General features: G+C 40.1%; 1 protein-coding gene across 1 annotated transcript; it reads right to left on the bottom strand.

Moving 5' to 3' along the window:
• Positions 1–1,108: 1,108 nt before the first annotated feature.
• Positions 1,109–20,020, bottom strand: LOC148032965 (uncharacterized). Its single transcript, XM_087683660.1, has 2 exons — positions 19,502–20,020; positions 1,109–1,516 (listed from the first exon to the last, which is right to left on the bottom strand). The coding sequence occupies exons 1-2, from the start codon at positions 19,939–19,941 to the stop codon at positions 1,387–1,389; spliced, it is 570 nt and encodes a 189-aa protein (XP_087539786.1). The 5' UTR covers positions 19,942–20,020; the 3' UTR covers positions 1,109–1,386.
• Positions 20,021–27,572: the final 7,552 nt, after the last annotated feature.

The following is a 27,572-nucleotide window of genomic DNA, read 5'->3' as shown; positions in this document are numbered from 1 at the left end:
GCCCAATATCCTTCATAAATTTCAACAGTTAATATATCAATAAAAAAGAGAACTAGACAAGTTACAAGTACAAACTGTGAACTTTTATAAGAGAGACAGCCAGCCCTACACTCCCAACAGCCAAAATTTGGACAAAAACAGCAAAATTTCGCTTTTTGAAACCATCACCTTTTCACTAACCAAGTAATAGCAAGATTATTTTGCCTGAACAGATCTTGATATTGACAGATCGTACTAGACAATCAGACTGGAGGGTTGTCTGCGGATGGGATGCAACTACAGTTATGTCCTAGCCTTGCTCTATGACATACACAAGAAAAGCATCAGGCAACATAATAATGCACACTCTAACAGTAAAATTACCTCTACCCAGTCAACCTGAAAAAGGGCTTACATAGTTGCGAACCTAGTACTTGTTGAACATAAATTTTTGCATTGCAAAGATGATGAAGACCCTTATACAGAACCACAAACCTACAGCTATTTGTTGGACATAGATGCGGTGCTGTCAAAGTGGTCAGATGTGGTGGCCACCAACAAGACTTGATCCAATTAAGCTCAACTTGTTTGGATAGAAGCCCTTGCTCCCATTCAAGCAGAATGGAGATAGCTTCAACTATATAAGAGCCCATGGCCTATCATACACATGCAAGAGAGAGCGAAAGAAACCAGAAAACAACACTTGGTGAAATACCTGTTGGCAGCATAAGGCTCTAGAGCAATGAATAAACACTTTGAAACACAGCTGCTGAGCCACAGTCAGTGCCTCAAGTTTGACCACACTGCAGAACAAACTACTGCCACTTGTCAGACTGGATGGAACGTTCATACCATTAGATGAACTTCTTTTTCTTTGGGTCAACCTGGGTCCAATAAATCTTGCAAGGCAAATACTAGTACTTTTGTAATGCAACATAATTTTTGGTTAGGTGGCATTACATCAAGTAACCCAGACATTTTCTACTCTACAGACCAGCTTCAGGTCTTTGGCAGTTTTTTTGTGTTTTTGTACATTATAATGCTCTTAACATCTGAATCCTTGTCATCTCTGAGTAGTTCTGAACCTAGCAGTAAATCTATGCCCAAATAAAGCTAGAGAGTACATATATTGAACAAAAAAACACATTTGAGTAGTGTGCCCTCATCAGGACTCCCAGAAAACAAAAATTCAAGTTGGCTTTCTTCTTAAGACTCATTGGCGATGTTGCATACAATTGCAGCATTGACTGCAAATGTCACCTGTACAAAATTGGACTGCAGGAATGTGTAGCAACCTCAATCATCTGGCATAAACAGGTATACACCCAGCATTGGGAACTTTGACAACTACAGTATGTCTCTGCCTCATAGTCAGTCCATGCTCACTTAACTTTTGTTGTTTCTGTATTATGCAACAGGTTCATCGTTCATTCCTTCATACTCCCAATTATCATCATCATCATCTGCATCAGCAGCAGCAGTAGTAGGCTTCTTAGTCTCTTTCCTCTGATCACCCATAGCTCGGGGAAAGTAACGCCTGCACAAACCAACATAAAAAGTGACTGAACATTTATCTCCAAATGGCTTCAGTTACTACACTAATGATTGGGATCCAGAGAATAAAGCTGTGGTTAAAGATATTAACAGTCATTCATTCCAAGGAGATGGAGTTTTCAGTCGAGAAATAGAAATGAGCCTATAAAACAGAAAACCCCCTTCTGAGGAAAAGAAAATATTGCTACATACATATTTACTGCAATCAATCCAAACATCATCATCCTGCTAAGTTGACTGTTTCCATGTTTCTGGAGACCACTTACAGTTTTGGAGCATTGAAAATCTGTTACATCATTTTTTCCACTTCCAAAGAAGTGGAGACTGGAAGATCAAAAGGCAAAGGAGACCCCAGAGCATATTAAAAGGTACAAAAAATACCATGGGGTCACCTTACAAGTTCTAGTGAATAAAAGACAGACCCCATTATAAAGACAATACCACTACCATAATCCAGAACTTGAAAATGAAACTTACAGAAAACAAAGCAAAAGAAATAAGCCATGACATTTGACTAATCAAGTCAGTAGTCCTCAAAGTCCCAGAACTTATTTGAAGAGTCCAGAATAATTCGTGTAAGTCACAAGTTCATGAAGGCTGAAAGCTCCATAGGGTTTGGACTTCAAGGCAGTCCACATTTCAAATAAATGTCATGTTCAGGCAGTTCCTTTTGCAGTGATTCATACATGCTTTGACTCTGAACCTGATACAGCTGGGAAAGAAGCAGCTAAAGTCCTTGAACTTTGTGACTTGTCTTTGGCCCAATGTTACATGCTTGGGCCATGGCCCACATGTACATTAGATAGGTAGCTTGTAAGAGGTTAGAGTGCCTAATGTCACACAGAGTCACAAGTCCAGGACCTTGTAGTTTATGCATGGCACAGCTCACCATTTGCAGTTCCTTGAAGATGGTTTATAATAAATATCAATAATTCAACGAATAAACAAAACTGACGCTTTCGAATTATGAGAGACAACTAACACCAATTGGCCCCAAAACTAGTGCCCCCTTGTGATATTTCTTTAAGTTGTATTCCAAGTTTTTGTTGTACATCCAAGAGAATGACCAAATCCCAAGGGAGAAGGAAGGCCTTACCTCAAACTCCAAAGATTTACCCTTAAGTCTCTACTTCCTCTATTGACTGAGCCAATTCTCTTACAAAACTATAGGTGAATCATTGTGTTCATGGGATGTGCGAGAGGCTAGGTGAGAGATAGCCGCCACACTTCATGGATCAAGCCTCTTGAATGAATGAGAGAGTGTTCAATGTCCCATTGTTAAGCTCATGTTGTGTAACATTTTGGTTCTATTGCTAGGACCAAGGACGACACAATGACCACAGTTTCTCACCCACTTTGCACAACGGAAAAGGAGGGGTGGATGCATACCAACTCCGAAACACTCGCAAAATCATTAGATTTCGTTTTTCGTTGAATGGGAGAAAGCACTTTGATCTTGCATGGATAAATTTTGTTACAATTTGTCTTGCTTGAATATGCATTTGGCCGCTGCAAATTCATCTAATTTGCCCCTTGATTTAGAGTGTTTGGAATATCAAATTGAGATTTGCAGACATGAGACCCCGATACAGCTTGTAAAACCTTAATTACTGCTGTAATTAGGTCTATAACAACAAATCAGTGCTAAAAAACTCCAGATTTGCTGAGAAAGGAGAGGAGCAGCAGAAGAGAGAGAAGTCTTCAATTTTTGGCAAAAATAAAGCCCAAACAACAATCGACTCAGCCATCCCTCAGCACCCAGAACAGGTCACTACTGTGCTTGAGGCTGAATCAGCGGTCACAGTGCCCTCATTGAGCCACCTCTACAACATGCAAGGGCTGATTGTGTGTAGTGTAACCAACCTTCCTCCTCAGATAGGGTGGTAAATAACCTAATTAATCACTACTTACAACAATTAAAAAATTCACAAAACTGAAATGCACACTTTACCATATAATCTTGGACATTGGACACCCTGTTGACCCCAAAACTCGCACCCCTTTCGGTATCTTTTTAACTTTATTGAAGAAGAAGTTGATGTATAGTGGGATTCTCCCAATCCCTTTCAATATTCCAACTCCCCTTGCTATCAAAAATGACCAACCAGTCTTCAATCTGATTTGCCCCTTGATTCGAGCAATCAATTGGCCTTCACCCGCTTTGATGGAGATGGAAAATGCCCAAAATTTAATGATTCGTTGGTCCCTCCACTTGAATAGGCTAAAAACAACTTCAGCCTTGTTTAATCCAAGACTTGAAGATTCAATTTCTAGCACGATTCCCGAGGCTGCTGCTAAACCCTAATTTTTGCTACAGATTAGGATTTACAGTAGAGAAATCTAAAATTTCTCAGTATCTGGTGATCTCAATGTTGTAATCTTCGAAGCAAGGCTGTAGAAAGGCTGGGAGATGAGAGAGAATGTTGAGAGAGAAAATTCAAACTTTCTCCACGAAGATCTGAAGAAAATTTGTCATTTACTATTGTTGCCTTGTCTCAACAGCTTGTAGATGCAAAGAACTGAAGAAAATCAGTCATTTATTGCTGCTGCCTTGTCTCAATAACCTGTAGATGCTGTTACATGTTGTTGATTGGTCTTCTCCTGCCCCTGGCTGCCTTGGAAGATTCTCCAACGGCTGCAAATTAGACTAGCAACATCTCCTCCCTCTCTCTTCAGGCTAAATACACTAAAAATGCCTCTCTCCAACCTCTAAAGACGTTTTTCAGTCTTGCATGGGCATTTTTAACAAGTGGCATCCTTCCCAAATGATTTTTCCAACATTATCCATAATTAAATATTACTTTTCAGTCTTTAAATATTGAAAATTAATCTAATAATTATTTCCATACCCTAAAAAATAATCTAACTTGCCAATAATTAAATTGGCTAGGCAACTTCAATTCCTGAGTGTCTCTGCACTAGCTTTGACCATCAGATTGACGTTAGGTACCATTAAACACCACTTCTCTAGTGTCACCAACTGACACTCATGGCCAAATGAATGAGCTAGGCCAACAACTCGCACCAGATGCCACCAAGTACCCATACGGCATAACTTATACCAACTTTTGCCTTTAACATCCCATGATTTCTTAGAGTCCCATGCTCGTAAATTTACTCTAACCCTAGTTACACCTCACATGTGCAACATTTAACAACGTGATTAAAAATTAATCCACATGTTAAGTGAGGTTTCAAAAGTACATGTTCTCATGACATGTAGCCTTGAATTCGTAATCAAATCAATGGTTTTCTTTTGTTTCTTTCGTGTTTTGCCTGCTCTTCTCTCTGTGTTTCTGCTTCCACTACGCGCTCTCACAAACACCATATGAGTGTTCAATACAAAAGCAAGACGAGAGAAGAGCAACGTGCGAGAGGAAAAGAATATAGATTAAGAAAACAAACTTTGATCTCAAATGCAAAGGAAGAAAGTAATACAACTTGTCGTGACATGTATTTTTGAAACCTAACTTAACATCTAGATCCATTTTTAATCACATGGTTAAGTAAATGTTGAACATGTGAGGTGTAACTAGGATTAGAGTAAATTTACGAACCCCAGACTTAAGAAAATCATGGAATGTCAAAGATAAAAGTTGCTATAAGTTATGCCGCATAAATACTTAGTGGTACCTGGTGCCAGTTCTTTGCCTAGGTCGTTCATTTGGCCATAGTGTCAATTGGTGACACTAGAGAAGTGGCATTTAATGGTCCCTAATGTGAAGGAAACTGCTAGGGTTTGCACTGAGAACACAGAGTGTACGACCACGATAAAAACACAAAGAGACAGACACAGACTCAGAGGGCAAAACTCAAACCCTAAATACAAAACTCAAAAACTCAAATCCTAAACGCAAAACTCAAAACGTAAACACAAACAGAAAAAGGAAGAGAGAGAACACAACTTTGAAGAAGTGAATGAATGTTGTAAATGAATGTAAGAGTGTACAGTGTGCTCAAGCAATGTCGAAGTGTGATGTCCACCGAAGACGGATCCCAAGTCTATGACCACCAATCAGAGTATAGGGATACTGAATAGTGAATGGCAACAGGCTAGTTACCAAAACGCAGCACTCTGGAGGCTGAAAACTGGTAAACGCAGCAGTGTACTACTGATCGGAGGCTGAAAACTGTGCACAGTCTGCTATAAACAGCAAGCTGAAATAGTGTCTGAGAGTGTCAAGGCCTACAATGCTAAAAACGCAGACTGGCTGATCCTGGAGATGATGGACAATAGGCTGAACAGCTGTCTGGGACAGTCTAGAGCAGTCGTCAGAAGCTGAGAGCTGTCGCCTACAACAATGGACAAACTGAAGGTAATGTGGCTGCAGTCGATGATGGCTAGACAGCAAAAGGAGGCGGGCTGCAGGCTGGAAATTGGGTACCAACAGCAGTAGAGGGTGTGTGGGCTGGTACAACTTGCAAACAAGGATGATGGCTGAATGGGGACAGACCGTCTATTTATAGATGTGGAAGGACGCCCCAAAAATTAGGGTTTCACTAAACTCTCTCGAACTGCTCCTTGTTTTAGGGTTTCCATTGAACTCTCTCAAATTGCTCCCTGTTTTAGGATTTTACTCTAAAAGAGCATTTTTAGTGTGTTTTGGGACTGTTTAATAGGCTAATCAGTAAGTAATGCATATTTTAGCTCAACACCCTCTCTCAGGCCCAAAACTGAGCTGAAAGGTTAGGCCAGCCATTGTAATGTTTATATACCCCAAGGCGTCCCACCCCAAAACACCCAAGGTATCGGACAAAGGGTACACGTCGACTACCTAGTGGCCTACCAAGACTACAGAGGCGATGATTATCTTACCAAGGAAATCCAAGTAGTCACCCTAGAGAGGACAGTGCATCAGACAAAGGGTGCACGTCGGCTGCCCAGTAGGCTACCAAGCTCTACAAAGGCAGATGAAACTACATGGATTTATTTTTTTTGAATAAGTAAAGTAAATTTGATGGGATGCGGCCGATTGAGTAAAAGTGACCCAGAAGACGGGAGTAGGAAGGATACACCCAACACATTACAAAACAGTACAAGCTAACCCATCCACTCAGGGTATTAATAACGAGGAAAAATAGGTAATGAGGTATCCATGTGATGAAGAAAACTGGTGGTGTGGTAACAACAACCGCTGGTGGAAATAGCTTAGGATCCATGCAAGTGGTGCTCTACACAATGAAATGCAAAGTATGCTACATATTAAAAAATGCTCATGCAGCAAGTGCCACTTGGACAGTGTCCCTCGTGGAAAAATAGTTTACTTGCCCAAGCGCCCTAGTACAAGGATGATGTAATCATGCAATGCAAAGGGTAAGGTACAACAAGGGGAAGAAGCCGATCTCGAAGACAAAGTGCTAAAGCCTGTAGAATACCAATAAGGATAGGAACCCCCTCTCAACCTAGATGTAGATGCCGAAGAAGGAAGAGGAGCCTGATATCGATCTTCATATGGTACCGAGAACCATAAGGAATGAAAGAAGATGAAGTGGATGAAGTGAATGAAGCACCCCGCTAGAAAAGCAAGGTAGAAATCACCGCCATGATAGCATCGAGAGAGATGCTGCACGATCTGCCTCGAGAGGGTAAACCACCATACTAAAAGAAGAGCAAGTACTCCTAGGATGATGAAACCATGAAAGAAACGATGTGCATCCCCACGTCTCTAACCCAACGAGGACCAAAGTAATCTGCAAGTTAGCCCTACACTAAAAGACAAAACCCTGCAAAAGAAATGAGAATCTGCAAACACAAAGGTTAGTGGTAAGATGCTCCAAAGCAAAACAGAACAAAAAGAAAATCTAACTCAAAATAAATGCAATGAATGTGTATGTGTGTGAGAAAATGCAACAGAAGACAAAAAAATGAAAAAACTAAGGATAATGAAGCCTATGGCCCAACTCTAAGAGTGCAAGAAATGAATGCTAGACTAACCTAGGATATCCGAAAGGACCTAGAGGCATGCGAGTCAAAGAAGGTGGCTACCATCGCGTACGTCCAATAGCAGAGCTCTGCCAAGGGAACGCCTGACGAGGTAGGGAGGAATGTGAGATAGATGCATGAAGTGCAACAGGATCGAAACCTGCAGACCAATCAGTCAATCCCTCAGGGGTAGTAAAAGAGATAGGTTGTTGAGGCTGTACTCGAGCCACATGTCCAGCAACAACGGTGGATGCTGAAGGAGCAAATGAAGCAAGAGCGAAAAGCCATAGGCCTACTAGACTGTGCAGTCGTAGCGGTCTACTGAGGCTTTTTAGGTGGAAAACCTTGGGCCTTGGAGTGACACTCCTTGTCCACATGGCCTGCTCTTTGGCAATGTGTGCAAAATCTGACACACATTACAGTGCAATCGAGGACGATTGCAAGAATTTCAAGGGGGTGGTCCGCCACGAGGATGTGAAAATTTGATGCTTTGCTTATGTTTAATTGACATCTGATTAAAGGATTAATCAAATGTGCAATTAAAAGATGCGCATGTGTTGCACATGTGAGATGCAAGCTATTTTTTCACAGTTAAAGGCCGAAGGACCCTGTGAAAAAGATGGGTGTCAAAGGCAAAAGTTGTAACCAGTTACACTTGTTAGATTCTAGGTAAATTTTGGCGTCAGTTTTCCCCTAGGACCATTAATTGGCCATTAAGTGTCAGTGGTGACACTAGGAACTAGGCATTAATTAATGGATTAATGCTTGTCCAAGGATCAATTAATGCATGGGACCACTTTGGGTTGCAAATGGCCTAGCCAATTGATTTTTGGATGGGCAAGGTCAATTTTTTGGGCATGGATTAAGGGCAGAATTAATTTTCAGAATTAATTAATTCTGAAAATGAAAATTGCCGAAAATGAATTAAGAAAGCTGCCACTTAGCAAAACTTTCCCATGCAAGTGGGTGGAAAGGCTAAATAGGGCTAAAGGCAGAGGGAAATCTTGTTTTTTCATTTTGGAGCTATTGAAAAGAGGTGTTGGACTGTGGCTGCCAGCTTTTGGGGCCATTTCCCAGCCATTGGAGACCATTTTGGTGATGGAGATTGTATATTCTTGACCTTGGGAAGCTGACAATTGCTGCTGATGCACTTTCTCCGAAAGATCACAGTCTCTGATGCTCCTATTGTTGGTGGTGCATCCGTTCGGGGCTAGCACAGTAGGGCAGCAACTGATTTTGATCAATTCTTTGCGACAAATCTCAAAATTTTCTCTCTACAGCATTCTCTCATCTCCGTCAGCCTATGCTCAACCATTCTCAACAATTCTTAGCCATTTGGAAGAGATTTCAGCCATTTTTGGTGGGCTGATCTGTAATTTCTGCAATAAACCCTAGAAATTAGGGTTTAGCAGTCACCTTGGGATCCATGCGGGGATTGAAGGCTCAAGGGACTAAAATCAACCGATAATTGAAGATTATCAAGAGATTTCAAGAGCCAACCCATCCCGAATTGATTTGGGGCAATATTTGGCTAGCCAATGGTCAAATTGGAGAAGAAGTCCTATGTGAATCAAGGGGCAAATAACCCAAAAGGCTTGCTGGTCATTTATGACAGCAAGAGCAATTGATTAGCAGGAGGAGATTGAAGAATCTCGAGTTATACTCCTTCCAATTGAATATAAGCTAAAGAAATACCGCAAGGGGCACCAATTTTAGGGCCAACACGGTGTCTACTGTCCAAGAATGTTATGGTAAAGTGCGTATTTCATTTCATGTGCATTTATTTATTGCTGTAATTAAGTGCTTAATCAGGTTAAACCACCCTATTCCGAGAAGGAAGGCTGGTTTCATAGTCCTCGAAGATTCGAAAGACAACCACTTTCTTAAAAGGGAATGCATTATAGTGGTGGTCCACTCTTTTGATACAAAGTAGAGCACCTTCAATGTGGGTATAATTCAAGCAAATGTTTGCATACAATTGGTTGACAAGTACCTTTGAGGTAGATATCATGACAGCTTGAAATTAGTTGGATAGTAAGGTATGTAACAATTTGAAGCAATATAAAAAGAAATTTTGAGTTGCATTGCTGTCGCCCTATAACCCTTCATGAGCTAGTGCAAAAATATGTTTGTGGGCTGCCCAAAGGAATCGAGGATTTTTGCATTAGCTGATGCTTAGCTACGTGAGAAGAATTCGGGCTTCCTAGAGATTGGGGAGAAGCCAGATAAAAAGTTGTTTAAGGCTAAGAAAAGAGACAAATCTGAAAATCGACCTGAAAAGAGGCCAAAACAGCAAAGAAGAGGCTGAAAAACATTGGCACAACGTAGAGAATTGATCGCTACAAATAGATGTTTATTTGTGAGCAAAAGGGTCACATTGCAAGGGACTGTCCCAATAGACAGCAAGCTGGAAAATCAGAAAATCAAAGAGATTCTAAAGAAAAGAAGCCCAAAATATCAATGGGATTGGTGCCCAATCTTGGATCAGCCCAATGATGATGCTACTGAGTTATACAAAGCATGGGGCAAAATTAGGGATCAGCATGCATTGATTTTCTTTGATAATGGTGCACAAGCCAACTTCATCTTTGTTGATATAGCAACCCATCTAAAAATCAGAGAGAATGAGATGGGACCCATGGGGGAAGTTGAAATGGCATGTAAAGGCCATGCAGAAACTATCACACTGCTCATTGGAAAGCTTTAGTTGCATATACAAGGATACAGGAATATATGGACAGCAAAGGGTTCTTCATTGCTCCACTTAAGGGTTGTGATATATTGCTTGGTATGCCATAGTGTCACCGTATACATGTAGTGATTGATTCTCGTGCAAAAAAGATCACTATTCAACATAAGAGAAAGGTACTCACACTTGATGTAAAGTTGAAAGGTGAATCTATCCTTCTTGTATTTGCAACTGTCACTTCTAAAGTAATGAAAAATCATCTTTCAACATACTTGGTTTTTACTAAGGATAAAGATAATTGTAAGAATGTTGGGAACGTGTCTAAGTTAGAGAAGAATCGCATGTCATTTCTGAAAATGTATATTGATTACTTCTCTCAATCACTTTCAAGGCAGCTACTGCCTAAAAGGCTAGAAGATCATGGCATAGATATTATCCCTGGAAGTAGCCCACCTAATAAGCCATCATACAAAGTCAGTGCAGCCCAACACAAGATTACGAGTCAAGTGAATGAGCTATTAGAAGAAGGGCTGAATCCATCTCCTTTTTGTTCTCCAGTGTTTTTGGTGCAGAAAAAGCTACTGCCTAAAAGGCTAGAAGATCATGGCATAGATATTATCCCTGGAAGTAGCCCCCCTAATAAGCCATCATAGAAAGTCAGTGCAGCCCAACACAAGATTATGAGCCAAGTGAATGAGCTATTAGAAAAAGGGCTGATTCAGCCCAACTCATCTGCTTTTTGTTCTCCAGTGCTTTTGGTGCAGAAAAAGGACGGTTCATGGGTATATTTGCATTGATTATCATGCTTTGAACAAGATCACGATAAAGAAACGCTTTCGGATTCCGCAAATCAATAATGTTATGGATAGATTGCTAGGAGTATGCATATTCAGCCATATAGATTTGAAAAGTGGGTATCATCAGATACACATTGGACCGAAAGATGTACCTAAGACAACTTTTAGGACATCTTTTGGATTGTACGAGTTTCTTTTTATGCCTTTTGGACTTACGAATGCTCCTGCCACTTTCAATCGGATGATGGAATGCACCTTCACGCCACATATAGGATCTATGAATACTTTCTTTGATGATATGATTGTCTATTCAAAGAACGAGGCAGAGCATAGAAGACACTTAGACATTGTATTCAATGAATTGTGTGAGCATAGGCTGGTTATCAATGACAAGAAAAGTGAATTCTTCTAGCATAAAATCCACTTTTTAGGGCATATTTTATCGGCTGATGGCATTCACATGATCCTGCAAGGTTGAGGCAATACCATCATGGCCACCTTTGAGAAATGTAAATGAGATCCTTAACTTCTTGGGTTTATGTTCTTACTACAGAAAGTATGTACGTACGTTTGCTGAAATTGCATCTCCATTGCATGCTTTGCAAAAGAAGGATATGCCATTTAGATGGACAGCAATAGAAACTTCAGCATTTGAAAAGTTGAAGGAAAAGAAGACTTCAGATCATGTGCTTGTGTTGCCTGATCTAAGAAAGTCATTCATAGTTCAATGTGATACATGTGGTAACAGCATTGGGGTTGTTCTTATGCAGGACGGCCACCGATTTCTCCATGGTACAGAAAAAAATTTGCAAGTCTATGAGAAAGAGCTCTTGGCTGTAATTCATGCACTCTCTGCGTGGAAACGTTATTTGTTAAGGGATGATTTTACAGTGCAGACAAACCATCAAACTTTGAGGTACTTTCTAACGTAGACAAAGTTGTCAGAGAAACATATGAGATGGGCAAATTTTCCCTCTATGTTTCACTTTTAGATCGTACATATTGATGGTAAAAAGAATGTTGTAATTGATGCATTGTCACGTAAGCCACAAATTTCAACTATCAGCATGGTTTATCACGTTGAGTTGGATGACATGAAAGAGCAATATATTGTTGATTCGGACTGTGCTAATGTTCATGATCAGCTTTGCAATGGCCAAAGGCATGAACACTTTGTGCTAAGAGACAGATTTTTGATGATGCATGGATGACTGTGTGTCACAAAGCAGTTAAGACCCAGAGTTATCACTCAAAGTCATACTCCTCTACATGCAAGACATTGTCAGGACATGTATCATATGTCAAAAGGTAAAGCATGATAGGCAAAAGATGCGAGGTTTGTTGTAGCCCTTGCCCATTTCAAATAGGCCTTGGCAAAGCATTGCAATGAACTTTATTTTTGAGCTTCCTAGGACACCTATAAGGAATGATGGGATATGGACTATCATTCGTAGGTTTAGCAAACAAGTCCATTTCATTCAGATAAGGAAGAAAACAAAGGCTAATTATATGGCACGATTGTTTTTGCAGCACACATTTAAATATCATGGTATGCCAAAGTCGATCATTAGCGATCGAGACCCTCGAATAACTAGTTTATTTTGAAAGGAGTTGTTTGAGAATATGGATACCACGCTGAAATTTTCATCATCCTTCCATCCGTAAACAGATGGTCAATCTAAGCAAGCAAATTCTAGTGTTAGATCTTTTGAGGTGCTATGTTTCAGACCACAAGATACAATGGGAGTAGTATTTGCTCTTGGTTGAGTTTGCTTACAACAATACAGTGCATAGTTCCACAAGCAAAGCTCCATTTGAGGTGGTCGAGGGTAGCAAGAAGGTACCACTTATTCTGCAAACTAAGAATAAGATCTTTGAGGTTAATCATTATGTGAAAAACATAAATGCAGCCTATGCAAAGATAAAGTATGCACTTCAAAGATCGCAAGAAAAGTAAAAGAGTACAATTGATCGCCACAGACGTGCTTTGCAATTTGCAAAGGGCAATTATGTATCATTACATTTTGAAAAGGCAAGGCTGAAAAAGATAAAAGGAAGAGAAAGATCATATCCCAAGTTGAGTATGAGATACTATGGACCCTTCTAGGTATTGGAGAATATCAGTAACGTGGCGTATCATCTGAAATTACCTCCGCATTGGCAGATACACAATGCTTTTTATGTCAGTTTGTTAAGGTCTTTTCATAGTGATGTGCCAAAGGATATATCTGCTGAAATTCAACCTGAGGTTGAGGAGCTAGATGAGCTTTTGGTACCCAAGCAAATTTTGGCACATAAGGAAAGAAAGGTCAAAGGTAAAGTTTCCAAGAGGTACTTGGTGAAATTTCAGAATTATTCACCAATGGATGCAAAATGGATGGAAAAGGATGACTTGGCAAACCATCCTCAATTGTTGCAGCTTTAATTAGATGCCTTTCAATTAGAGCCGGCTTTAGTTCAAACTCCGTTAAGTTCAACAAAGTAGAGGTCCAAAGTATTGCCTAATGCTCAAGGGGGAGATAGCACTTCCACTCCTCCAGTTATGGACAACTCTCGTATGTAGTGGATCTTGGATGTATTCAACGTACATCCAAGATACTATGCTGACTGTATGTTTACCATGAGGTCACTACTTAGTGTACTAGTCACTATGAGATATATGCGGATAAGTATGAGTTTCACCCGAGTACTAGAACTATACTTTTGCATCAGCTTATAATCAATTTGGTATGAATTTTGCCTCAATTTTAAGGCAAAAATTCTGATCAATTTCAACTCAGTTTTTTTATCAAGCTAAGAACTATTTATGGTTACTTTTGGGATCAGACTTTGCATTGATTGCTAGACAATTTTTGCAATGAGTTTGTGATCAATTTGGGGTCACATTTGCAACAATTTATAATCATTTCTCAAATCAGCAAGTGATTAGTTTATGACCAGATTATGCTCCGTTTTTAATGGTTTACATCTAGTTCCAAGGACAACAGCATATGTTATGATGTCGTGATGTTTTAGCCATGGTTTATACTTGGTTATGCTATGATATGGTTTGGTTTTCCTAGATGAGTTGAGCTCATGAGAAATAGACATGTCACATGATAATCTGGCAATGTTGTTTAGATTCTTTGTGAGTCTTACGTTATGTTATGAATGGCTCGTAATTTTTAGCATCTGCTGGGCAAATGGAATGGTTGAGCAGCAATGCGCAATATTGTGTTAACTATAATACTTTGTGAAAATTCCAATCCACTATTTTGCTTTTGATGCATCTGGCAATGCAATCGAGGACGATTGCAAGGATTTTAAGGGAGAGAGCTATCATGATGGCATGTATTTTTGTAACCTCACTTAATATGTGGATTCATTTTTAATCACATGGTTAAGTAAATGTTGCACATGTGAGGTGTAACCAAGGTTAGAGTGAATTTGTGAACCCGAGATACGAGGAAATCACGGAATGTCAAAGACAAAAGTTGCTATAAGTTATGCCGCACAAAAACTTGGTGGTATCTGGTAGACAAAAGATTGTGACAACAATATGATCACAATCAAGAGAAAGAGCAAGAACATGAGGAAGAGCAAAGTGAAAACTCCCAAAAATAGGGTAGAAAAGCTGAAATTAGCCAATCTAACCCAAAAAAGTAGACACAAATTGTCATGGGGACGTGAAATTTTGAGATGCTTTAATCTTGTTGACAAAATTTAATAAAGTTATTAATCAGATGTTGTCAGGTTGTTTAGCACATGTGATACACATGGCAATCATTTCATAGTAAGTTGTAACAGGCCAAGGACCTTGAGGATGCAACGGGTGTCAAAGGCAAAAGTTATGATAAGTTATGCCAACTTGGTTTTGTTGGTCAACTGGAATCAAATTTGACCCTTAGACAATTGTTTGGCCAATTAGTGTCAGTGGTGACACTAGGGATTGGAGACCACTTCAGGTTGCAAATGGCCTAGCCAATTAATTATGGATGGGCACATTTAATTTCGAGCAAGTTCAGAAGCACCGAATCTAATTTTTAGGATAATTTAATTCAAAAAATTAACTAAATGGCTAGACAAGGCTAAAAAAATGGATTTAGATGCTGCCACTTGGCAAAAATGCACATGCAAGACTAAAAAACGTTTTTGGAAACTGGGAAGAGGGATTCGATTCATTCAGTCTACAAGAGAGAGAAAAAAGATACTACTACTCTGATCTACGGCCATTGGAAAACCATTTGAGGCGGCTAGGGGCACGAGAAGACCAAATTGGAGGTAGTGACTGCGATTCTTACCTTCTCAAGAGCTGGCAACAGTAATTTGGAACTGGCAACAACAATTTGGGGCCTCCTGGCAACTGACGATAGCATTAAATGCTGTCTGGTACAAGCAGCAATCAGATTTCAAGTGTTTCTCACATGAAAATCATAAATATCTCTCTCTTCTGACATTCTCACACCTTCTCCAACTTGTACTCAATCATTCTCAATATTTCTCAGCCTTTTGAATCAAATTTCAGTCAAATCTGGTGGACAGAAGAAAAATCTCTGCTATGAAGCCTAAAATTTTACAAAAATTAAAGTTTGACCACCACCTTGGGACTCGTGCCAATTGGTGAAGGCATCATACATTGAATTTAGCACCTAAATTTTGTGTGATTGTTAGGGAATTCAAATGTAAGCCCATTCATTGTAAAATTGGGGCAACATTTGGCCAATTGGTGGTTCCATTCATGCAAGTCCCAGGTGAAAAATCAAGGGGCAGTTGGCCCAAATCGAGTGCTGATTGTTATTTCAGCAAGAGGCTTTTGAAACAGCAAAGGAGATGGTGAATCCCAGCTTGTACTCATTCCATTAGCAATCAAGTTAAAGAAATACCAAAAGGGGTGTCAGTTTTCGGGCCAATAGGGTGTCCAATGTCCAAGATTATTAAGGTAATTTGTGCACTTCAAGTTATGTTCGTTTGCTGATTGCTGTAATTAAGTGCTTAATCAAGGAATTACCACCCATTCCCAGAAGGAAGGGTGCCATTATAACATGGTCCTAAAGTCTCTCTAGAGAGAGAGAAAGTAGGCAGCTAGGAAAAACATCTTAGGGGTAAAATGCAATAAGGAAACCAACCTAGCTAATAATCTCAAGAACAATTTGCAAATGTGGATCATCTGTTGAGTAAGTTCACTCTCTACTAGGCATATGAATAATAGTATGGCATATGCAACACTTACAAATTGCTCTAAGACGCGAGCATGTGGCCCAATGCAAAAAAAAAACACAAATCTCTAACTTGCAATGCTGGTTATTATACAAAATCAAGCCTACTTTGCCTATTATTGTTAAATGTTAGCAAAATGTTGTTGGCTTTGTGAATGTAAATCCTAACCCAAGCTATACACAATGTGAATGGAACGATAAGCACAATAGACATGGCTAGTGCCAATTTGATTGACTTCAATGGAAATAACCTTAGAAAAACAAATTTAAAATGGAATAGTTAAAGTGCTTCTAGTTACATGGGACAATCTTTTGGACTATGTGCACATGGCATGAAAGTCTCATGAAGATATGACATGGAAATCCCATAAGCAGCTCCATGTGCAATACTCCATCTTTGAAACAATGAAGTTAATGTATAATTTCTACACATCTTGTTTTAAAGATTACAAATATATCAAAGAAGATGATTTAGATTGCATTGGGCTTTTTTTACTAACACTTTTGTCAATTGGAGCTGTTGTTTTCAGCAAGTGTGTGGCATGCTAGGATGAAGTAACCAACATCTTGCAGTTTGATAATACAACTAGCATACAAGTATGTTGTCTAGCATCTTCACATTGTTGCCTATCGGGTACATGTTGCCATGTGGCAAAGTTGCATGATCCATCAAGGATTGGCGTGTTGTCATCTCACGTAGATGTTTGGCATGGCTGTCATCTTTCAAATCTAATTCTCTCTAACATTTGGTTGTAGAGTTCCTACTACATATGGAGTTTTTGCCATTTGGTCCTTGTTGAAACCAAGGACTGGCATCTAGTTCCAAGGCTTGTGGACTAGCCTCTCAAAAGAGATTGGTTGGAGCACAGCTCATGGTTTTTGTGTAGAGCTATGTACTATTCCTCTTCCCCTTGAGATCTAGAATTTCATGGGAAATTTGGCGTGTAAAGAGATTCTTAATATTGGACAGCACAGGGGCTGACTTGTAAACAGCATTTTTCATCAATATATTAGAGAAATACCACAGGAAGTTCCAAGGTTTGGGACCATTCTTAAGCAAGGTAGCTCACCTTTGTATTCTTTGCTTTTAGATTTGCAGCTGCATTGAAGTTTGCATGGCAGTTTTCTCTTCAATGACTTCACATCACTAGAGGCCAATTTCAATTGCCCCATGCCAAATGCTACTCCAAACAATGCCGACACAACAAATTGTGGTTGTTATAACACCCACATAGTTTGTCATCTAAAAAATAATGCCTTGTACCATGCAAGTTATTGTAGTTTTTTGTTGCATACTTAGAATAATTAACCTCTATGAGCTGTTGTGAGCACAATGAACACATTTATTCTGATTTTTCTTTGAAAAATCACACAAATAGAAAAAAAGTGATTGACCAACTTCGGATTTGAATCATATTTGTTATATTTGTACATGCATGATGTATAGACACATAAGAGAAAGACCTATTGTCGAAACACCAAGATCTCTGTGGGGGTAATCTATAGCATTCGGTTGTTCCTCAGCTCAAATCAACAAATCAACCACTTTTAAAATTCATTTTAATTGGCTACCATTTTCAAGCCAACAAAATGTTGGATGGTTTCCATATTTAAGAAGCTTTTTGCATGAGGCCTTGATTGCTCTTAGATGCCACAATTACAACATTCGCACCAAGGATTTTGATGAAGTATCCATTCCGTTTGAAATGAAGCCTACACTTTTAAACTTTGACAAATTAGGTGAAGTTTGCAAAACTTTGCCGTGTTGGACTTGTTACAGGCAGTTTTATCAATCGTGACCTTCTTTTTGCATTAAGAGAACCATCAATGTAAACTTGAAAAAATTTTGTGTAGTGTGAGTGTGCCACCATGGTTAAGCAAACCTCTTAAGACTCCTATTAACCCACCCCCACTTGCTTGTACAGTTCGGTCCAGTAAGCAGTTAGCAGATATGTCTCTCAGTTTTCAGCCTCCAGTCACCCCTCTATATTTCCTCTTCCATGTGCACGTGTGCATCGAGAGTAGTAGCAAGAGCTTTCATGCATGGGTATGACATCACTACAGCAAGCATCTCCAAGGCCATCATGCAGCTCAGAAATGGCAAAGCCAAAAATGGCTTTGTTATACAACCTATTTCTTCCATCCAAGTTACATGTAAAGTCAATGACATCTGGTTAAAGTGCTTTTAAGCCTTAAAAAATTTTTTGATTGGTTTGTTTCCGGTAAAGTTGCATGCTGGCAAATACCAAAAACATTATTCCCACCAAAAACTGGGGAACATGGCCTGTATGCACACATCCAAAAGAAGCTAACAGGGATTCTTTGGCAGACACGATCCTTAAGCATAGGAAATACCCTAGGCAATCTCAAAAAACACTTTGGCCAATCTAATATAAACTGAGGGCACAAAACAGCCAATCTGACACCACACACTCTACATCCAAAAGCACACATGCTGTTGACAATTGTTCCCAATCTTATTCAAAATGTGCCTTATGTTGTCTGCTTCGAGTTCTAAAATATATGTCAAAGCTGTAACTACACCTTGTAAGTTAAATACTGAATACTTTTCTGTTCCATTTCACAGTGAGCATGCAATCTAGCAATGACCTACTGAATACTTTTCTGTTCCATTTCACAGTGAGCATGCAATCTAGCAATGACCTGAAACAACAACCTCAGTTAACCAAAGCACAAACAGCTAGACACAGTTTTCCTGCTACAGAGTTTCAGAAAAACAAGAATGCAATGCTATGCTTCGAGCAACATACTAAACAGCATACGCTCTACTAAAAAAATTATTGATCCATTTCACAGCTCATGCACACAAGCTTCACTTGATACAAGTATGACCACTCACGATTTCATCACACTTGGGGAAATAATACCATATTGGCTACTAGACTTCAGAAGCTATCAAAGTGCTTCGTCCATAAAATATAACTGCACTATACACAGTTTCTTGTCTGCAAGATCCTGACACCAGGAGGACTATGCGCTCAAATTCGGCCACATTCAAGTGCACAATCTTAGATGATGCACTCGTATTAATAAGCTGCAGCATTTCTCTCCTGATATTGCACTTTACCAAGCTGGGATGGGCACAAGTATGATCATTACTGCATTCTAACACCAAGGCATGTTCATCTTTCTCCTGCTATTGCACTTTAGCCCCTTCAGATGCATACAGGTAGCATTACTGATTGCATCCTATGTAAATAGAATAATTCGGTACTGCTTATAAAGAAACCAAAGCTTGCTACAAACTGTACAGGAACACCTAAACATCGAATGCATTACTTCAGAATGCAAGCCGACTAAAATTAAATAAATAAAACCAACACCACAAGCATAGGATACATACGTTCTGGATCTCCTGCGCTGTGCTGCCTGCTTTTTGCGCTTTGCAATCTCCTGCGGCGTTTCATGGAAGCGTCTCCGTCTACATTCAGCTATGACTCCAGCCTGCATGACAAGTTTCCGGAAACGTCTGACTACTGAATCGGCGGGCTCGTTCTCGCCGACGAAAATCTGCGCGTTGTAAGTACCTTTAAACCACAGAATATTCGCGAAAGCCAGAGAAGGATCGTGAGAGGATACAGAGACGGAAACGTTCGAGGATGAAAGGCTAGGACGAACATGAGCCTGTCTGGGACCATAGCCTGGGGAGAACAGAGAAGGGAATGGAGAGGAAGAGGGAGAGGGAGAAGAAGGAGATGAAGATGAAGAGGCGGGCAAAGAAGGAGGTGACGTGTTGGAGGCGCATGCCATTGCAGAACCTGCCATAGCCATCGCCATAGCCATAGCTCGCGAGCTTGAGCTCCCTTCCAGATAAGGTATGGTTTGTCACGAGTCAATGTTGGAACAGGGATGTATAGGCTAGCAATGACGTTGGTAGTATTCACAAAAAACGTTTTTGAGCTGATAGAAAATCCTTTAATTTAAAGTCTTGAAATTTGAGGGGATTTAACGCCCAAAGGAATGAGGTGGACCAAAGGTTGCGGTAATCTATGTTTGTATTTATCTATATCTATTCTATACTATTTATTATTTAAAGGTTTGTCTCGATGAGTCCGGATGCAAGGAGAAAGCCCCCAAGTATATGTGGCACAAGAGGAGAGGTTCATTGAGTAGTGATGTATATACATGATGCCTCTCTCTTACACACACACACTCTCTCTCTCCCCCTCTGTGCATTCCCCCATCCTAACAACAGCCTTACTAACGAAAACTAAAGCATGTCTCTCTCTCTCTCCTTGCTTATAGGTTGATGTGCAAAGAGCTCTCTCTCTCTCTCTCTCTCTCTCTCTCTCTCTCTCTCTCTCTCTCTCTCTCACACACACAAACCTGCCCAACTCCCCCATTCCACTCACTTCACCTCCCTGCTTGCCATTGTGACTACCTATCACCAAAATCCTCTAGTCTCCCTTGCATCCGCCAACCCTACTCATTTTGTGCCTCGCTTAGTTCTATATTGCCCGATCCTTTCATGTTGGCTAGCTGGTTTTCCTTGGCATGTTCAAGCCTACGGCTGAGAGAGAGAGAGAGAGAGAGAGAGAGAGCATGACTACATGTGACCCCCGTCTCTTTATCGCCCTACCATGCATAAAAATACCGCATGTCATTCATCTTGACAGTGCATCCATTGTTCCTCTCAATGTGTGACTAGCCTTCCCTTTATTCAAATGTCACCGAATAAATAAAGAATGAAGTGACAATGATGGGAGCCCGCTACCTACAGTGTATAACTGCGAGTACTATCAATATAATAATACACAAGCGGCTAGGCACAAGTGCCTTAACTCCCAACAACCTCCCATTTAAAGGCAAGTATGGCCCTAGTGAGGAGAGAGAACAAGAAAAAAGTGACAAAGTACAAATCTACATAAGTATAACAACATGAGGAAAGACCTCGTCTCATCCAACACCCATCAACTTCCTAAGGAAGGCAAAACGCTATGCTAAGAGACTTTTCGTGAGTAGATTTGTAGGATTCAATGTGTTTTGTCTTCGCATGGAAGATCGGATTCTTGGCTAAATGGATAGTACTCATAGAATTCAAATGCAATGTAGGGGCCACATCAATAATACCAAGGTGACGGCCTAACCAAAGAGCCTCATGGCAAGCCTCAATGGTAGCTTCAATATACTCGGCCTCAGTAGTAGTAGAGAAGGCTATGCATTTCTATACCTTGGACATCCAAGAAACAACAAAGGTGAAGACATAGCTAGAGATGGACTTCCTATTGTCTACATATCCTGCATAATCAAAGTCAATGTATCCCATGACTCCTGTATCCTGGCCACCATAACATATGCACATAGCTGCTAGGCCCTTCAACTATCTCATGATATCCTTAACGATATCCTAATTTCATCTGCTAGGTGTAGCCATATAATGTGCCACAACTCTCATTGCAAATGCTATGTCAAGACGAGTGGCTATCATGGCATATATCAAAATTCCCATTGCGGATGCATAAGGGATCTTAGCCATCTCGGCCTTCTGCTCATCAGACTATGGACAATTAGCTTAACAAACTTCACATGAGAAGGTAGAGGACAACCAATAGGCTTACTATCTTGCATATGAAACCGCTCAATGTCTTTTTAGATATACTCCCTCTATGACAAATAAAGAAACCCCTTAGAGCTATTGTGTGTGTGATGTGCATCCGAAAAATATACGAGGCCCATCCCATGTCCTTCATCTCAAAGCTATTCTAGAGCTAAGTTTTCAAGGCATCCAGCCCATCATGAGCTCTCCCAGCAATAAGTATATCGTCCACATAGAGTAGCGAAATCAAAAGGCTACCATCATGAGCCTTCTTCTTGTATAAACACGGATCCATAGCACTATGACTATATCCCTATGAATGCCTAAAAGCATCAAACTTGTGGTACCATTCCGCAGGTGCATGCTTAAGGCCATAAAGACTCTTTCTCAACTTGCACGTAGGTATTCCCTGTCTTTTTTTTCAAAGCCCTTAGACTACTGCATATAGATCTCATCATGCAAGTCCCCATGTAAAAAAGCCATCTTTACATTCATTTAATAAAGATCCAAATCTAGCCGAGTAACCAATGCTAGTACCAAGCGTAGGGTTGTCATTTTGACCACAGGAGAAAAGACTTCATCGAAGTCAACACCACATTTCTACTTGAAACCCTTAGCTACCAATTTGGCCTTATAAGCAAGCTTAGGGTGTCTAGGAATAATTTTCAACTTGTATACCACTTGCATGTCAATGCCTTCTTGCCACTAGGCAAAGAAACCAAATCCCATGTATGGTTAGTCTCTGTAAGGAGTCGAACTCCGACTGCATAGCCTTGTCCCATGAGTGACCATCATCTCTATGCATGGCCTCATCATAAGAGAGAGGCTCACCTGCATTTGTCACTATAACATAATCCATGGAGGGCGCTTAGGCTCTAGTAGAGCGCCTTAGAGTAGGATGATGTTATAGTGACAAATGCAGGTGTGCACAATAGACATGGCATGGGCCACTAGAGTATTAGCTACTTTAGGCTATCTAGCTAGCTATATGGGAGTAGGAGGCTCCTCCTAAAAGATCACATTGCATACCTCAACACCTGCTCAAGTTGCTTATGCATCTTTTCCTCATGGAAAACGATAGCATGGTTATGTATAGACTTATGAGCCTACGAATTCCATAGATAATAACCCATCTCATATGCATCCCTTTAACCAAGAAAGATGCATTTCACAAACTTAGGATCCAACTTATTGCACTTATCCTTGGGAATATGGCAGAATACCTCACAACCAAAGATGCACAAATGAGCATATGATGGAGGTTTTTCAATCCTCCATACCTCCTTTGCAACTTGGCAATCAATAGCAGTTAATCAAGTGTACGGTAGTAGTAATTGCTTCAACCCAAAAGTGTTGGGGTAAGCCTGCCTAGCTAAGCATACTATGAACTCTGTCCTAAATCATCTTGTTCATGTGTTTGGCAATACCATTCTAAGGAGGGGTATAGGGGGCGGTCAACTGACGCTTAATACCTTGCTCATCGCAAAATTGCTCAAAAGATTTTGAGATATACTTGCCCCCATTATCTGACCTTAGGTGTTTCAGCCTCCTATACCCAAACTAGTTCTTGACAAGAGCAAGCCAACACTAAAAGATAGACAAAATATCTGACTTCTCCTTAATAGAGAAAGCCCAAACCTTATGTGAGTAATCATCAATGAATGTGACAAAGTACTTCGCACCACCTAGCAACTGACAGGGCATGGAACCACATACATCTAAATGAACAAGATCCAAAGGATTACCCATGCACTTCATGCCAAACTTTTTATGCATACTACATGTCTACCTGCCATATAAACAATGATCACAAGACTCAAAATACTCTAATATGGGAGCACAAGATACTACAAACTAGTAAGCATTTCCATTCATTTTAAAGACATGTACCCAAGGCGATGATGCCAAAGAGATATATGTGGAACTGTAGCCACAACCAAAACATAGTCAACTGGCCCAAATACATGCAAAGGATAGAGGGTACTAGACTTAGCGTCACATGCAAGAATAAGATTCCCACGGGTAATCTTCCATGAGGAATCACCAAAAGAGACAACATAACTTGCATCATCCAAGGTGCCAGCTCAGATAAGGCTCTTCATCACACGAGAGCTAGTATATGATGTACATCATGTGAAAATGTTATCTGAACCAAAATGTAACTGGACATCACTAATACCAACTATCTCCAATTCTAGGTCATTACCCAAACGGACAGATCTAGTCATATTGCAATAGGAGTGAAACCACTCTCTATGAGGGGTTACATGGAAGGAAGCCCCTGAATCTATCAACCAACACTGAGTATATCCTGACAAAGCATCAATTAGCTATGAATCATCCAAAGAAAAAGCTGCCAATATAAGATCATTAGATTTATTAGGTTGCACTACATTAATCTTCTCAATCTTGACACTTGACTTGCTAGGCACAATTCTATGATCATCATTCTTGTTTTGTACTTTATCATTTCCCTTTTCCTTTTGCTTGTCGTCATGTGTTTTATGGCATTATGACCGAATATGACTTGCTTTTCCATAATAATGATAAGTAAGACCAAAATTACGACCATGGGACTTATTGCGAGATTGTCCATGTATCGTAGACTAAGACCTATTAGAGTCTCTACCACGGTCATTTTCATCATGCTAGCCTCTCACACTCAATGCGTTGAGCATAGGCGAAGCATCCACATTCTTTTCGTTCACCTTTTTTGTCAAGAGGGCACTCTCAACATCCTGCAATCTCAACCCATCCTTAGCATAAAGAGCCATACGGAGAGTATCCCATGACTCAGGTAGAGTACCAAGCACAAATAAAAGATACAATGTATTTTTGAACACAATCTCTTACAAAGCTAAATGACTGATAATGGAGTGAAACTCATTCAAGTGTGCAGTGTGTAGATATAGAAGTCCCTTCTTTTATGCGAAGGTCCAACTGTTTCAACCAATACATTTGAGATGTAGGACTCTATTGTCATAAAGATTCTTAATTTGTGTCTAAAGCTCATATGCAATCAGATTTCTAGTTACAACATTGCAGTGAACCTGCTTAAAGTATAATAAAATGATCGTGGACTTGCATAGTTCATCCCAATCCATCTAACTTATAATTTCTACAATAAAACCTGCCATATTTGGGTCTTCCAATAGCTGTAATTGGTCCCATCCAGTCTCTTAATATTGAAGATAGCATTATCACAAGAATCACTGGTCATAATGAGGCCAAGTAAGTACACAGAAGGGTAAGGTGGGCTACTATAATACCCTACAAATCAGCCCAAAAACCACTATTAAATCAAGCAAGAGACAAGAGATGTTGCCAAAGTAATGAGCTATCCACAACCTATAAGCAAAAGACGGTCAAGTTGTCTGGGTGATTGCCCTCAAATAGAGTGCATAAAACTGAAATGATAGGTTGGTATGATAAACTGTAATAATATACCAACAACCAACTATGAGCAACCAAGAAGGAAGAAGCTAGGAACAACCCGCATTGAAGACTATCACAATTGTAGTCTGTCAGAAATTATAGATACAATAGGCATAGGCATCATGCACATGGTAGGTTTGAAAGGTAAATAATGAGAAATACCATATGCATAACCCACTAAACAAAGCTCAATACATAACCCAGAAGCACATAAATACCACTGACAACACCTTGACAGACATAAGCAAGTGCAACTGCAGTCTGTCAAAAATTATACATGCAATGCAATAGGCATAGACACCATGCATAGGGTAGGTCTGAAAGGAAAATAAAGGGAACTACCAAATGCAAAACCCATTGAACAAAGCTCAATACATAACCCAGAAGCACATAAATACCACTAACAACACCTTGACAAACATAAGTACTAGGTCTAAGCCAAGAGATCAAATTGGCCCACAATAGGGTAATTGCATCCAATAAATATTAAGAGAGCATGTACATATCACAATGAGTCTCATTATCTCACTGTAATAAGCTCAACTTCAACTACATAAACCAAATGCTCTGTATTACATGCAAGTGCCAATGTGGCTTAGTACATAAAGCTGAGTAGTCCCAGCAAAAGTTGAATGCCAAAAGCAAAGCTCAAAACATCATGTGAATGGCATCCATTATCTAAGATCCATAGAGCATATATCTAAAAGCATTGAACCCAAGTAGTCTATAAGACTCTAACTGTAGCATTCAAGGATATGAATGGCATCCAATGTCAAAGAATCCAAGCTCCAATCTCAACTTAGGAGCATGTCATAAACATATCCATAGGCGTACATGACAACCAAAGTATCAATACATCCAATATGTGATATCTGAGTAGCTTCAAAGTATAACGAGCATAATCTTTATCAAATAATTGCTTGCTATCCACTATGAATAGTGCCCAAAAGCATAACATACCATTCGGGCATCAAAATAGCATCCTTGAAGCATCAAACATGCATTATGGAATTTATTGTTTGCTATCCAAATCAGAACAAATTTGTTCTATGTGAAACAAAGAATAGAAAAATACATATATTCAACTCTATGAGTACCTAGATTTGTAGATCTCATTGCACTCTTTGTTTCTATCTATAAAACCCCTAAATCTGATACCATATGCAAAAGTTATGGCCAAAGTACGACAGTGCTATCAAGTTGCCATAGCTATCCACGACTTCTACGACATGCTCTGTATCCACTCAAAAATGGATAAAATGGCTGCTCCTTAGCTCAATAAGCACTCAACAAGCCTCAGTTAAGCCTTGGGAAGGTCCTCAACAAGTAGGGAGCAAGCTGGAAGAAGGAACGACTCAATGCATACCTCGAGAAAAATAAACAATGGCTGCCATGAAACCTTGAGTTGAAGCTTTGAATTTAGGTTGAAGCAAAGAATAAATAAGCTTCTTGAATGGTTAGCTCTCATACTTGTTGAAGGGATTGAGCCCGGAGTGAAAGCATGCGAGTGGAAGCAAGAGCCATGGTGGAAGGAGTAAGAGCAAGAGAGAGAGAGACACACACAATATGTGGGAGCTTCAACAATCACAATGTATGACCAGCCTTTCCTTTATTCAAATGTCACTGAAAGAATAAAGAATGAAGTGATAGTGATGGGCGCTTGCCACCTATAGTGTACAAGTGTAGTGTACAGGTGTGTGGATACTGTCATAGGCATTGCCTTTACCCCCAACACCTACTTACCACTATGGCTCCAACCTCCCTTGCATCCACCAAACCCACTTTTTGCATCGCTTAGTTTTGTATTGCCTAGTCCTTTCACAATGATTGGTTGGTTTTGCCCAACTTGGTCAAGCCTATGACTTCACTTACAAATAGAGAGAGAGAGAGAGAGAGAGAGAGAGAGCACATGCGACTATGTGTGACTCATGTCTCTTAATCACCCTACCATGCACTAGAATGCTATAGACCATCCAACTTGCCAATGCATATGCTCTCTCTCTCTCTCTCTCTCTCTCTCTCTCTATCTCTCTATCTTTCTATCTCTCTCATGGTGCAAGGACAATGGGTATGTAGGGCATGATATGCTTTAGTTATGAGGACAATGTTCCATATTGTACGATGAGGCTAGGCAGAGAACAAGGCAGTGTTGCATGTAGTAAACCCCTACTCTCTCTCTCTCTCTCTCTCTCTCTCTCTCTCTCTCTCTCTCTCTCTCTACTCGGTTGTAAATGGCAACAAGGTGGTGATTGGGGTGACTAGTGTCTATCTATGTGAGCCAATGGCAATGGCAAGGTTTGCCTTGGCGACTCCCAAAGCAAGGAGAAAGTCCTCAAGCCTATGTGGCACAAGATAGAGGTTCAACGAGCAGTGATGTGTATACATGATGTCTCTCTCTCGCACGCGCACACTCTCTTTCTCTTCCCCTTCTCCCGAGCATACA

This window comes from Lygodium microphyllum, chromosome 8 (assembly GCF_053477565.2).
Source record: "Lygodium microphyllum isolate KBCC chromosome 8, Lygodium_microphyllum_v1.1.10, whole genome shotgun sequence".
Lineage (NCBI taxonomy): Eukaryota > Viridiplantae > Streptophyta > Polypodiopsida > Schizaeales > Lygodiaceae > Lygodium > Lygodium microphyllum.
This window is presented reverse-complemented; position numbering and strand designations above follow the sequence as displayed.

What these genes read in the sequence shown, in the direction of transcription:
- LOC148032965 (XM_087683660.1), bottom strand. Translation starts at nt 19,941, where the DNA reads ATGGCTATGGCGATGGCTATGGCAGGTTCTGCAATGGCATGCGCCTCC. An exon ending in CAGCGCAGGAGATCCAGAAC is followed by an intron (nt 1,517 to 19,501) that starts GTATGTATCCTA and finishes TGGTTTGTGCAG; the next exon opens with GCGTTACTTTCCCCGAGCTA.